At 43.8% G+C, this 14,232-nt stretch overlaps 1 protein-coding gene across 10 annotated transcripts in view; it reads right to left on the minus strand.

Annotated features, from left to right (window-relative positions):
- The window catches only part of ELMO1 (engulfment and cell motility 1), a 335,641-nt gene that overhangs the window by 12,818 nt on the left and 308,591 nt on the right, over nucleotides 1–14,232 (minus strand). For all 10 annotated transcript variants that reach the window (XM_083468793.1, XM_083468798.1, XM_083468796.1 and 7 more), the window contains 3 exons: nucleotides 5,518–5,681; nucleotides 2,937–3,049; nucleotides 232–339 (listed from right to left, as the gene is read on the minus strand). In XM_083468793.1, the coding sequence (XP_083324919.1) occupies nucleotides 232–339; nucleotides 2,937–3,049; nucleotides 5,518–5,681 (385 nt within the window). The remainder of the gene's footprint in view (nucleotides 1–231; nucleotides 340–2,936; nucleotides 3,050–5,517; nucleotides 5,682–14,232) is intronic.

The raw sequence follows: 14,232 nt of genomic DNA on the forward strand, positions 1-14,232 counted from the left end.
AGCTAGCAGAGGAGAAGGAATTAAGTGCTGTAACAGTCAACAACGTCGAGCTGAAAAAGGGTTTGGGGTTTTAGGGGAGAAAGCAAAAAAGATCTAAGGATCCAATCACCTGCCAAACCCTTCTTTGCCCTTTCCCCTTCTCCATTTGCCCATCTTACATCTTCTCATTTTACATCACAAAGCAATGAAAAAGGAAACAAACACAGGAGTTGTGACATTTCAGTTACTTACACTTATCCTGCAATGAATCATGTGGAACTTCTCCCTGGGGACTCTCCTCCAAATCTCCATAATGTAGGACTTTGTGGTTTGGCGAAAGGCGACAATACCAAAATTTATCTGATGAAATAAAATGCCGGTAAGGATCGTTAATCTGTGTCGCAGCAAACCAGAGAATGTAATCCAGAAATAAAACACATGACTGCAGCATTGCCAACCAATATCTGGAGGGACCTTCTCCACCCCCAACTGTGATTCTTAGGTCCCTATTTTGCACTGCAAGCTTTTATTAAGATGCCACACGAATTTGCATCTCTTGCCAGCTTCATCTTCTCCCTCTATAATTGTTCTTAAAAGGGTTTGTCAAGAGTTGCTTCTGGTAATAGTATTTGTTGGCAGGTTCAGGCCGCCACAGTCATGAGTTTACGAGGTCAATGCCAGACAATTCCCTCCTAGCAGGGCTCTTTACCCAAAGCACCACATAAATGTTCATTTAATGTTTATGCTTATATAAATGTTTATTATAAAATAATGTTCCTACATTGCAGGGGGTTGGACTAGATGACCCTTAGGATCCCTTCCAACTCTACAATTCTATGATTCTAAGTGGATATTTTTTAAAGTCAGTTTGCTTGCTAAAACAGCGATTCCAACTGCACAGGTTGCCTGATGGTTTGAATGAAGTAAACCTATTCTCCAGAGAAAAAGGTTGGATATTTTTGGGTGTTTCCCTTTGGCTCTGATAACTAGAGTGAAGCAAATAAGATATCCAGTAACAAAACTAATCTGTCACAAAATTTAGCTCTTATTTATCTTAAGAGTACAGTGGTGCCCCGCAAGACGAATGCCTCGCAAGACGGAAAACCCGCTAGACGAAAGGGTTTTCCGTTTTTCGATGCGCTTCGCAAGACGAATTTCCCTATGGGCTTGCTTCGCAAAACGAAAAAGTCTTGCGAATCTTGCGATTTTTTTCCTCCCCCCCCTTTACTAAGCCGCTAAGCCTTTAATAGCCGCTAAGCCTTTAATAGCCGCTAAACCGCTAATAGCGCTAATCTGCTAAGCCGCTAATAGGGTTGCTTCGCAAGATGCAAAAACCGCTAGACGAAGAGACTCGCGGAACGGATTAATTTCGTCTTGCGAGGCACCACTGTATTTTTAGATTGTTTGCTTCCCACTGCTTGTAGCAACTACCAGCTTCACATATTGATTTGCTAAGATTTTTTTACTATGCTACATATTTTGTCAAGCATCCATAACACTTGAAATATATGATGCGTGATAAACCCCCCACAAAATGGCTATGTTAAAGCCTTCACATGAAATGGCCCTCATGTGATTAGCACAAGAAAGAGGAAACACTTATTCATAAGTGGGCAGATGTGCCAGAAATCTAAGGAGGCTTTTTATGTCAGGCAGACTGAGCGGCAGTTTCCTTGGTTTCAGAATAAGCAGAAAATGTGCACATGATCTTAATGGATTGTGACACTGAAGGCAGACAGTGAGAAAGGGTGAAATAATTCTAGGCAGAATGACAGAAGGATCTAAACCTGGACTTAATACCGGCCCCAAATTCCTGTAAAGAAACACACCAGACCATCTCAACAGAAATATTTGCTTTAAGTAATCATGCCTTATGTAGTTTTAAGCTAAGACACTTTTAACAGTATGGGCTTGGGCTTTTTTTTTAAAATTACTTGTCTGATAGCTGTAATGGGTATGAGTTACTCGTGCGTAAACTGGTGCCTTTCTGGGCTAATTTGCCTTGTTAAACCTTTCTGACTGCACAGCCCTTTCTCATTGTGGCTGCCTCAGTCGCTGGCAGAATCCGTCAGTGGGCGTTTCTTGAACCTCTTCCAACATAAAAGTTGTTTGACACCCAGTCTCCTCCTCCTCTCACTGCGCGGGAGTCTTCTGCGCAGGGAGGGCGTGGGCAGCGGAGGACCTGGGCTCTCCTCACTGATGTCCAGTGAAGAGTCCTGGAGCCCTCTCTCCGATTCCCCCGTCTGCCCCCCTTTATCCCTGGTGTTGCGCTGATTTGCTTCCCCCTCTACTGAGCAGTTTCTCCCCCTGCTGCTGGGTCCTTCTCCAGCATCATCTGGGAGCCTCCCCTTCGCCTCTCGCTCTGATGTCAGTTCCCTGACAATAGGGAAGCTGGGGGGGGGGGGAATTGGGCACCTCACATTGGTCTTTAGAAACTGAAAATGGATGCTCAGGATCTGAATCCAAGGAAAACTCCCTGGGGTAGCCCATCCTGACCACATCTTTATCTCACACATGACAACAGCTGTGGGGAGGTGTTTGGGAAAGCAGCCTTGTGGGCCAAATTAGAAGCCCTGCCAGGCCTCAGAAAACCCCCACCAATTTAGAGGTATTCAAACCTGTGTTATGATTTCCTCATATCGCAGGATTTCCTATTCAATCACGCCACCTTACGGGCTGCCACTTGATGAAACAAACCAATATGGCACTGCCGTTTCTAAAAGGTCTCCCTTTGCATCTGCCATAATATCTAGGTCCATCCTCAGTGTATCAGTGGCTCTCCCCCAATTTTATGCTGCATTGAACACACACAGAAGCGACGTTTTAAAGGCTAAAAGGCACTCTTTCCATCATGTCTGAAAGCTCCCTAACAAAACAATAAAGGTTATTTTTATAGTGGTCAATAAAAACAAAGGAGCAAAGGAGAAAGAGGCAGGAAAAAGAAATCTGGTTAGTACCTTGCCGCCGCCGACTGTTGAGTTTCCTAAAGCAGGTTCCCTCAACAAGACGATTAAGACGCTGCTGCTTGATCAACTCTAAAATTTCGGGCTGAATCTTCTCTTTTAGCTCCCTGGGAAGGAGTGGGGGTGGGGTGGGGGGAGAACACAAGCAAACAGACACAGACTTAGTCACATCTAACTAGAAAAACTCACACTACACACCCATACTTCCCGTGCAGGTTTTGAGTCTTAACTGGAGTTCTCACTCTGCAATACATTTCCACTTTGGGCAATCTTTTCTCCTGCCCATGCTTTAGGTTAAGCCTTCTCTGCAATGCTACCAGTTGCTTGCAAGATGAGAAGGCCAGGTACAACGTGCACTTCTTTATTCGTTACAGTCAAATGCCCCAAACTACTAGGGACCCCTGGTCCTTGAGAAGCTGTATATATTCTGCTTCACTTGTGGCGTTGGAGCTTGGCTCCAAACATAGCATATTTAGGGATGGATCGGGTTGTGCCATGTGCCCAGCAATGAGGGGACTGGGCCTTTGGTGTGAACACTAGGACTTCTTCCAGCAGTACTGCACCATACACACAAGACAGACACACGCAAATGGGTATAGCTCCCTGCTCCCCACCCCCAAATCTCCAAGGGGGATGAAGCCATCTTTTACCATTTGAGAAACCAGCTCTCTTTACATTCCGGAAACCAGAACCACACAAGCAGTGAAGTTGCTCATTTGTTCTGTTAAGGAAACAGTGGAGAAAACACACTTGCTGCCTACATTGCAGTACAGTGGTACCTCGGGTTAAGTACTTAATTCGTTCTGGAGTTCCGTTCTTAACCTGAAGCACCACTTTAGCTAATGGGGCCTCCCACTACCGCCGCGCCGCAGTGGCATGGTTTCTGTTCTCATCCTGAAGCAAAGTTCTTAACCCGAGGTAATATTTCTGGGTTAGTGGAGTCTGTAACCTGAAGCGTATGTAACCTGAAGTGTATGTAACCCGAGGTACCACTGTATTCATATACTGACTGAAGAAGGTCTAAGTTCAAAATGCCTTGGGGAACTTGGATATTATCCTTTCAATAAATCTGCCTCACACCGTTCGTTCTGCCTTCATTTTGTCTCCTCTCCTGGCAGGGATACCAGTGACTTCACCCTCACTTGCATCTCCCTGAGCAGAGAAGGGATTACTGCCTCAAAAGCAAGCAGGGCGGCATGCCTGGAAGTTGGGCTGTCCAGGCTGAGGCCGCCAGGAGTGGCACCTCACTCCTAGAGCTTGTTGCTCTCAATGGGGAGAGTGAAGAAACAGTATTAGCATGAAACGGCTGCTGCTGGCTTGGAACTTCAAGTCCTGGATTCCAAGCAAGGAAGGTTGATTGTTTCCTGGCTTTGCTTTCCCCACAATGGGGACAGATAAGCAGCACATGCAGTCTTGGCCACAAGCAGCGCCAGAACTCTGGCAGGTGCCTGTTTCTCTGTGCAAGCATCTCAATGGGGATTCTGCATGGACTACGATCTGCCTGCTTTTGAATAAGCTCTGGGGTGCTAGGCTCTACCATAATATCGTACTGAATAACTATTATCTTTGAATCAAACTCATTCAGCCAATAAGCTGGAGTAAGTAATCTTACAGTGCATTGAGAATTCACATTATACATCCTCAAAAACTGTGTCAGTGTCTCCCGAGTCTTTAAAAATCAGCTGGGTATGAAGACCTGCAGGCAGAAAATGCAAGCATTTTTCAAGCATTTAAAGCTGATTTTACATTCTGTCACAGGATGCATCGTTGGGACGGCGCGACCGGTTAGTTTACAGTCGTGCTTAGCTCCCTTCAAGAAGAAAAAGGAAGATTAAGTTTCAAAATAAACTTGACTGTAAGTCAAAAAATGCTGTTGTATAATGGATAAGGCCCACCAGCTCCATTTTGTTTTACTGCTAAAAATGGGCTGAGATCTGCCATGATGAAGTGGCAAGCGTGTCGCTCCAGTGAAAATGTGAAATGGGCCCAAGAGAGGCTTAAAAACAAGTTGACAGTCTGCCTCCAGGTCCAAGAGCACAAAGTGATGCAAAAGGAATACCAATTAATATCCATTAACACAGGCATACGGGAGCTCCTTTAGATACCCCCCACTCCCCAGCACCAGGCAGTAAGGAAATTCAGTCTGCTTTTGTGGGGTCCTTGTGACTTTGTGCTTCCGCTCCAGGCTTTATTTTGCCTGGTTCACTGATGGTGACATTTTCTTTTCGGCGAGGAACTGGGCAAGAAAGGAAAATTCATAGAGGAGGGGGAAAGCACACACGCACACAAAGGGTGAAAATGTCAAAGCATCATTTGCTGCAAATAAACTACTCTGAGCCCTACAGGGATTAGAAGAATCCACTTTAGGTGAATACAAAGAGGCATGTTTTTATTTCTGCAGATGGAAGCGAGCGCATTCCACGCTGATGTGACTGCCCTGCTTTGAAATGCTGCCCCTGAACAGTTTTATTAGAGAGCAATTCCTGAAGGGTTCATAAATGCCATTCACATTTGTTAGACCTCCCAAACAGGAGGTGGGGAGGGGGAAGCAAGACTTCTACAGGAGAACACCTACAAAATTGGGCGAGATTGGAAATCTTCTTGGTTCATCCTCTCAGACTGGCGAATTTTCAGTATTTCTGCGTAGCTTAGGTTCTGAAGTTTGCTTTTGAATTGATCCAGAGAACTAGGCTTCGTGGTCAGTGCTCTCATTATTTGCTCCTTCACCACTTGCATTACCTGTGGATGAAAACAAAAGGGTCTCTGTGAGTAGCTTCCTCGGGTATTCATAGCACTTAACAAAAAGGATCTGGTCCTCAAAACGCTGAAATGCAACAATTCTGCTATTTTAGATCAGGTCACCCCCAGTCTTACCTCCCCGCAGCAGGAGGAAAAGACACTGATAATCTATGATATGAGCCAATTACTCTGGTAGGTGCCTTTCCTGTGGTTCATTAGTACGCACTTTTAAACCAGAAAATAGCATGGAGGAAAGAGTTAAATCAAACCTCCTCTCCTGGTATCATAGTCCTAAGTCAAATGCAGACCTCCCAGCACCACACTGACATGTAAAACACTTGAGAGAGATTCTACACATGGAGTTACCACTTTAAATCTGGGTTAGCTCTGAATCCGACAAGGGAAGTGAATTGATGAATTTCAACTTATTTTCTGTCTGGTTCTGAAGATACCAATTTAACTTCCCCTTGCTTTGCTCCCCGAAATGAAAAGGATAAAGCTCAATTTTTGCTGCAGGAAATGAGGAAGAAACTGCGTTCTAATGTTTTTATACCTCCAGTCTTGGGCACAACTCTTATTCTCCTTCTTATAAGGGCTAAAACAGCAGCACAAACTACCGTATTCCCCACCCCAAGCAAATCAGACTTCTCATTTCTAGCTCTATCCTACACGGACTGGATTTAAGTACAGTAGAAGTTTTCCCATTATTTTGCTCAGCTCTGTTGGTCTTATCAGCAGTCGCCATGGATGAACATATGCCTTCTCTAGCGCCCTCAGCCCCACTGAAATTAAACTGGAAAGCAGCCTTCAATTGCAGTCAACATTTCAGCACATGCTTGGCTGCAGGGTGCCCACAACTGTTCCACCACTTTTCAAACATGCCATGGGCCAAAACGGTAACCCCTAGTCTTACTGATTTAAGCATCCCCAAAAAGTTGCTCTTTTTCTCAACTGAGATCTAAGCTGCTTTGCAGGAAAACACATCGAAACACAGCATTTCATAGGAAGCGGCCGGATGGATACAAGACAAAGATGGATTGTGGCCAATGCCACGTGCATGCACAGTAAATGGGAGGGTGTACACAGCTTAAGAGTGCCCTGGCACGCCTGACCATTTCAGAAACCCACTCCACCGGGCACTATAATAATTTATAATAATTTATTATTTCTACCCCGCCCATCTGGCTGGGCTTCCCCAGCCACTCTGGGTGGCTTTCAACAGAGCATTAAAAACAGAATAAAACTTCAAGCATTAAAAACTTCCCTAAACAGGGCTGCCTTCAGATGTCTATTGATGGCATGCATGGCAGATACTCCTAATGCAGAGCCATCCCTCGACTCATTGCATAAGATACTTGCAGCATAACCTCCCATGCAACAGGGAACTGGTAATGTTATGGGAAGGGAAAAGGCAGGCCTTCCTCTGCCAGTGTGGAGTGCAAGTCCTCACATAGCAGAGATCTAAAGAGCTGTCACGGCTCATTTCATTGCACTTTGCTCATTACACCTCAGGCCCCAGCAGTGCAAGGTGGGCAGGAAATTTGTTAACCAAATGGTGCCTATAGCTGTACCATGAACACTAGCCTTGTCTGTCGTTTAGTCTCTTGCTCCCTTGCGTCAGTGCAGAAGAAAAGGGCAGGAGCAAAGTCAGATGCAGGCTGCTTGGCTTAGCACAGAAAAGGAAAACCTGACGTTACTCTTCAGTGAGACCCAAAGGGCCGACTGCACCATTTGAGGCTTCATTCTTCCCTTATCTTCAGCTGCCCCCCCCCGCCCAATAGTCTTAATTTGGCTGTGTCCTCTTATGCATGCTGGGGTTAATTCGCCTCTAATCAATCATGGTTTGGGTCTGGAGCTCAACAAAAGCTGGCATACAAAACCCGTTTATTAACCGTTGCATATTTGAAATGTAGAGCTTTCAAAAACAAGAGCAAAATCAAGAGAGATTCTGAAAGAGAACCATGAACAATGCAAACTAGAGAAGTGGAATGACAAACAGCCAAGCAAGAGCCAGGTTAATTATTTAACCAGAAGAAAACTCCAGAGAGATGCAGCTCATTAACATGAAGGGAGGCGGGGAGAGGGAGAGGGAGAGAGAGAGAGAGAGAGAGAGAGAGAGAGAGAGAGAGAGAGAGAGAGAGAGAGAGAGTCAAAATCACATTATTTTGGCTTGCTCTCAGGCTTGATGAAATTGCACGCCTCAAAGTATTTATCTGCCTGTAACCTCCAAATATTATGTGAGATAAGAATGTATTTTCAAGCACACAAATTTATCACTAAAAAAATTAAGAAAGAAACACGGGAGCTCAAGATCAAAGCTAGCTTTTGCCATGGCAGGCGAAGGAAGGACTAGTGACTTGCTCAGCCCCCAGGGGCATCTCACAAATGAATCAAGAGGACGCAGCTTTAAGCATAATTTTTGGAGATTTTCTTCACAGATATAACCCAAGCTGTGAGAAGATGGTGGGTGCAAAACAAACGGGCTGCTCTTTTTAGAGGGGCTTGCTTGCGTAGGATTAAATCCCCAGTGAACTGGGTCCATGCTAGGAAGTGTGCAAAGTCAGCCGTGCCCAGTGTGGCAATGGAGAACCTCAACAAGACTTCTCTTGGGTGACCACTTGTCTTGAGCCACAACTCATAAGCCATGAGCCAAACCTAGAAGTGCCAGTCGCAGTTCTGGCCCACCCATGGTGAAGTTTCCATTTATTTATGAGACAGATCCACTTTCCTTACAATCCACTGTTTCTTTACAGTGTGCCAAACAATTCACTCTGCTAACTGAAAATGGGAAACTGCTGGGTGCAAGTGGGGCAGCGTTCTGGAACATTTATTTATTGGCACATTTATATCCTGCCCTTCTAGTGTCGGTGCACCCACTCAAGGCAGGCTCATAGTTTGTCTCCCCTGTGACTTGCTGTTTGCCCGGAGCAAGGAAAACTTTGAGCCTAGACTCAGACATAATGTTACGTGAAAACAAGGGCTTAGCTCCAGGTAGAGAGGCAGCAGAACGACCAGGAGAAGAGAGAAGCGGCCACATGTTTTCCTGCGAATATTTGTGTGTTCTCAGGCATGGTTTGCCTTAGTGGTGTGCATGAACCAGGCTGACTACAAGCTATTTGTGGTGAGCAGCCAAAGATTCTTATTCGTTTAGAAAATAAGTGAGCTGAGATCCACGCTTCTTATTCTAGATTTCTTATTCTTATTTGTATACTACTATGGTGTCCTCAGTAAAGGGCATACATTACATTATGTGGGCTCATGAATGTCTAGAGTAGGAGCTATCCTTTAAAGAAGAGAAACCCTTTAAAACAACTGAAAAGCTATCTGCCTGGCAGAAGACTACATTAAGAGCCCATTTCGAGAATGAATTCTGCAATCCCGATTGCTAATTTAGAAGGAAGAGTGCTTCTTATTAACATCCTTGTCAGAGAACTAAAAGCACTGTGATTTCACTCCTTTTTTGCCATTCCTGTCTTACTCTAAATAAAACAAAAATTGCAGCATCATTCCAACACTAATGGCCGGCAACAATACTGGACGGAAAGGAATTGAAAAGTGTCCACTGGATTTATTACTACTTTGGATGCGATACTAAAAACATTTAAAATGCTTATTACTTATTTAGGAGCCAAGGCTAGCCAGACCAGATTTTTTTTTAGAACTCTCCAGCTGCCACCTTTCTGTTTCTGCTTTTTGGGGGTGATAAGTCTACAGTATCACTGATGAAAGGGATTCGAGTCAAGCCCCGCTTTTCCAGTTAAGACTGATTTGTTCCCAACAACCACTTGGATTAATCTAGATGCTGACATAATTGTGATTCATTTCCACACCTGAGCGGGTGGGGAAATCAATAATTTAAAAAGAACAGTATATAGCTCAGTTGTTGTTTTTACATATGAAGTAGCTCTCAGTCCATTTAACACACCCGATGAAATTGGTTCTTGCCCACGAAAACTCATGCCACAATAAATTAGCCTTCAAAGTTCCCGAGAAACAGATTAACACATTTAATGGAATGTGCATCCTGCAATTGTGTTCAGGGAAGTGAAAGCAGCTAAGACTATTTGACTCACGCCACAAATACAGCACAGAACTTTACATCAAGAACGTTTGACAAAACGGTTATGCACAGTGCACCGTGCGTCTCTTCAAATCAACAAAATGTGTACATAGCAGAACAAATGTCGCAAATGTGCAGATAAAGTAAGCTGAGGCCAAGTGACTAGGCAGGGGGCGCCTGCCATTTGTCTATCCTAACCTCGAACCAACAGTGTTTTCAAGCCACATGCTCCTATGCCAAATTAACTGTGTATCATTTTAATCGCTTTGACCTCATCTCTGCCTTGTCACCTTTTGAAAGCTTCCTCCACCACCAGCCTTTATCTCATCCCATTTCTGTTCTCTCCTCATTCTCACTCTCTTATCTCACCCTGCAAGGATTTACTTCTATGCAAAAATAATGAATGCTGTTTCCTAGAAGGAAGATAAGACCTCTTGATATGCTTCTGGTGTGCCTAGTAGGCAAATTAAGTGACAGTCAAACGAGTCGCTCATGAGAGAAAAGTTTTAGCAGGTGATAGAACTAAAAACTATGCTAGAATAGTATTTCTAGACACTTCACTAATATTTGAGCAATGGACTGATAATCATAATAATTTATCATTTTACATTGACAATTGGGGCTAATCATATTAACTGCACAGATTAATTGCAAAGTCCATCCCTACCTGAAGTCCATTCCTACCTGTCTTGATCTAACAGACCACACCTGCACCACAAAAGCTTGGGTTGCAGTCAAAGGGGAAGGTTTATGTGCAGTTGAGGGAGTTTCGCCTATGAAATAGTCTTTCTCTGGATTTTTTTCCTGCTAGAACATATGCTACTAATTAGGCTGCTCCATTTTAAACATGTACAATATTTTATACTGCTATTAAAATCACTTAAGCTTCACTGCTCGCCCTCAAAAAGCCCTGGGAATCGCAGTTCTAATCACAAATTACAAGCTAAGGGATCAATCAATACAACCAGTGACTTTGATTCAAAGTAATTAAAAGTTTGAAACACTGAAGTACTCTAAATGTGAGTTTAAATAGTGCATTATAAAACAGTGTTTTTATATTAAATATTCAAAAGAGGAAAACATGCTTATTTCATGCTAAGTCATATATTGTTCTTTGAATGTGTCTTAGGTAAAGCTGAAAAATTTCATATGCTGGAGAGAGAGTGTGCACACCATTCGACCATGTGGAAAGAGCTCTCACTCAAAGAATGCTGTTTAACAATCAGGTCTTGAAGGAGGGGAACTTGGGAAGTGGGCTTCCAGCTAAAAGTTAAGATTATGAATGTTGTTTGTTGTTTGAATAAAGCTGCACGCAAATGGTCCCTCATTCTCCAGCCTATTTGTGGGCAGAGAAATTGGGAGGACCATCTCCCTGAATTTCTCCAGAGGGAGGAGAGATTTTCCAACAGGATGGACGCACCATCAGCAGCAACAGTAGCGCAACGTCTGCCTTTTCCGCCTACAGTAGGGTGTGCTTTCCCTCAGCCACTGCAACTGACAGCTGCAGGACCACAGGACGCTGTCTCCTTCTGAGCCAGACCATTGGTCTATCTATCTCAGTCTAGCCTACACAGGCTGGCAGTAGCTCTTCGGGGCTTCAGGCTGTTCTCTCTAGATGTGCAGTAGATGCTCTACCATTGAGACCCAACACTTCCACCCTCCCCTGCCCCTGACAAAAAGAGAGAGAATGGAACTACAACTGGCAGCCTAGCTACCATTCTGCATCATCCACAATGGTCAAGACCTACCGTATTTTTTGCTCTATAAGACTCACCTTTTCCCTCCTAAAAAGTAAGGGGAAATGTGTGTGCGTCTTATGGAGCAGGCTGTGCAGCTATCCCAGAAGCCAGAACAGCAAGAGGGATCGCTGCTTTCGCTGCGCAGCGACCCCTCTTGCTGTTCTGGCTTCTGGGATTCAGAATATTTTTTCCGTGTTTTCCTCCCCCCAAAAACTAGGTGCGTCTTGTGGTCTGGTGTGTCTTATAGAGCAAAAAATACGGTACTGCCATTCCGAGACAGTATGTATCTGAGATAATTGTACAAAATGGCCCCTTTCTAATGGGATGAGGGGGGAAAAGAGAAACATCTCAGAAATTTTCTTAGAAAACATTATTTGTAGAAACCTTTGGCTCGATTCTAGTTCTTAAGGCTAGCAGGGGAGCCATTGTGGTTGTTGGGCAGCTGATAAGCGACCGAGCCCAAAAGGAGTGACGCTTTCTTCAGCTTTCATGGCAGAAGTAGAATGATCCCACTGAGATTCTGAAAACTGTTTTGCCATCACCGATGAGTGCATGTTTTCTGTAAATACTGTTCAGAGGAAATGGATCATTAATTGCTGCAATAAGCACATTAGCTTCTTGAATTACTATAGATCTACAGGCAAGGAAATTGGGTCTTCTGGGAACGGAACATGAGCACATGACTCGGTTTAATGGCTCTCAGAGGAAGTAAGAGAAGAACGAACCAGATAGGCGCACAGGCAAGCATCACCAGGCATGAGACGTCTTGTCTACCCTGACACTTAGATTTTTATATATAGACCCCTGTAGGATTCAGTCACCCTACTGTCTACTGAGTGTGGAAAGAGCACCATGCAGAATACACAGCTTATGTAAGTCACTGTAAGTCATGTAGTGACCACATCAACACCCTACGTATTGGGGCAGTGAAATAAATAACAGGATTGTGAGAAATTTGATACACTAAATCTGAGCTGTGTGGATATACCCCCAATGTCAAGGGATGTTCACATGGGACAAAGAGGGAAGATGAAGAAGCAGAGACCTCATCAGAAAAGGGTGAGAAAGGAGAAGTGGAAAATGTATGAGTTCATAATAACATGAACTCAATAGGTTTTGAAATTCGTATCTGAAATACTGAAGAGCAAATGCATCAGAAAGAAGAGCCTTTTACAAGCACCATAATCAAGTGCATCATGAATAACAAGTTATGTGAATTCTCATCCTATGGTGGAGATAAATGGTGTTTCTGGTACTCATATTGCTTTAGAAAATAGCTAGGTTTGCTTTCTCACCTGTGTTTGACCTCAATCACAAGACGTGCATTATCTGAGCAGAACCTTACAGTGGGAATTAGGAAGGGGACACACACACAAAAAAAAAAACAAATGTCTTTAACAACTATTTCTATGCCATTATATATCCTTGGGGCAGGGTAGGCATGTAATGACTGCAGCATGCAATGGTTTATCTGACCAAGTAAAAGGATGTGGCAGCTGGAAATCACAGCTTTTGTGAAACTGTTCATTACTTAATTGAAGTCTAGATCAGTTGGTTGGAGACGTTATCCCTTCCCCCACTCCATGTCTGTTCCAACTATGATCAAAATAAAGCATCAGCGATGCCGGCTGGGCGGTGTATTACCCAGGAATCTTTCCAGTAACGTTTCATCTGTCGCCCTGCCTTCCCCCATGGTCAGCATAGCTCAGGGGCAAAGTTTGAAAGTAAAAAAGTTGACAGAGGCTTGCAACCACCCCATCCTTGTTGCTTAGATGTCAAGGTAGGCAGGGAAACAAAGGTTTGATTCTAAATTCTGCAGACAGAGGAGCCACCATGTAAGGGTCTTCACAAGACCCTTTGCTACAATGCCATTTCCTGTTGGCTGGGGGTCAGCCGATAAAAGTAAAATGTTTCATCCAATGCCCCAGACTACTCTATTCCATTGCAACATAAACAAAACGGGCATAATCATCTGTCTTGGCGCTTCTGTTGTTTTGTTCACAAGCAGTTATTCGCAGAGTTTAATTGGACTAACAAGCTCGTGGGACTAACCACCTCCGAAAGCTATCCCAGTTTCCTCATCTCAGCCCTGCAATGTGGAGAAGGAATGAAGCAGGTATAGCATATCTCTGCCTAGCAACAGGAAGCAAATGCTGAAGGGAACATCCCCTTCACCAAAGAATAACCACAACCAGGCCGCAAATTAAGTAGAACTGGAAATAAGAGGTTCTATGCAGATTTAAGTCTTGGGTCCACTCGTGTTAGGAACTGGTTAGTATAATTAACAACACCATAGCCAGCATTTAAACAGTTTAAATTTAATGTTTTTAGGTGGAAGAGAATAAGGGCTTAAAGGTAATCTATTCATTCTTGCTATTGCACCTGATGCCAAATGTGCTTGCAGCATCAGTCTTGCAGCTCCTTTACGAACCCTGGTGTTGGCTGTAACTCTTAAGGGTTAGGATGCTTAAGGAGCCACCTTCTCCATATGAATCCAGATGCCATTTCATGTTATCTAATGGAACCCTCCTGTGTGTCTCTGCACTTTCTGATATTTGGACTTCTTCTATTATGGCACCCAGAATACAGAACTCCCTACCTGAGAGTCTACCTGGCCATGTCCAACTGCCCTTCCAGAAGTTCTAATTTCCAGAAGCTTTTAGCTTAAATGCTGTGTAATAATTTTTTTAGCTTCACTTTGATTTTTCTCAATGTTATATTAAACTGAAGCTTTGCATTTTTTGTATGGATT

This window comes from Podarcis liolepis (assembly GCF_965112155.1).
Source record: "Podarcis liolepis genome assembly, chromosome: 12".
Classification (NCBI taxonomy): domain Eukaryota; kingdom Metazoa; phylum Chordata; class Lepidosauria; order Squamata; family Lacertidae; genus Podarcis; species Podarcis liolepis.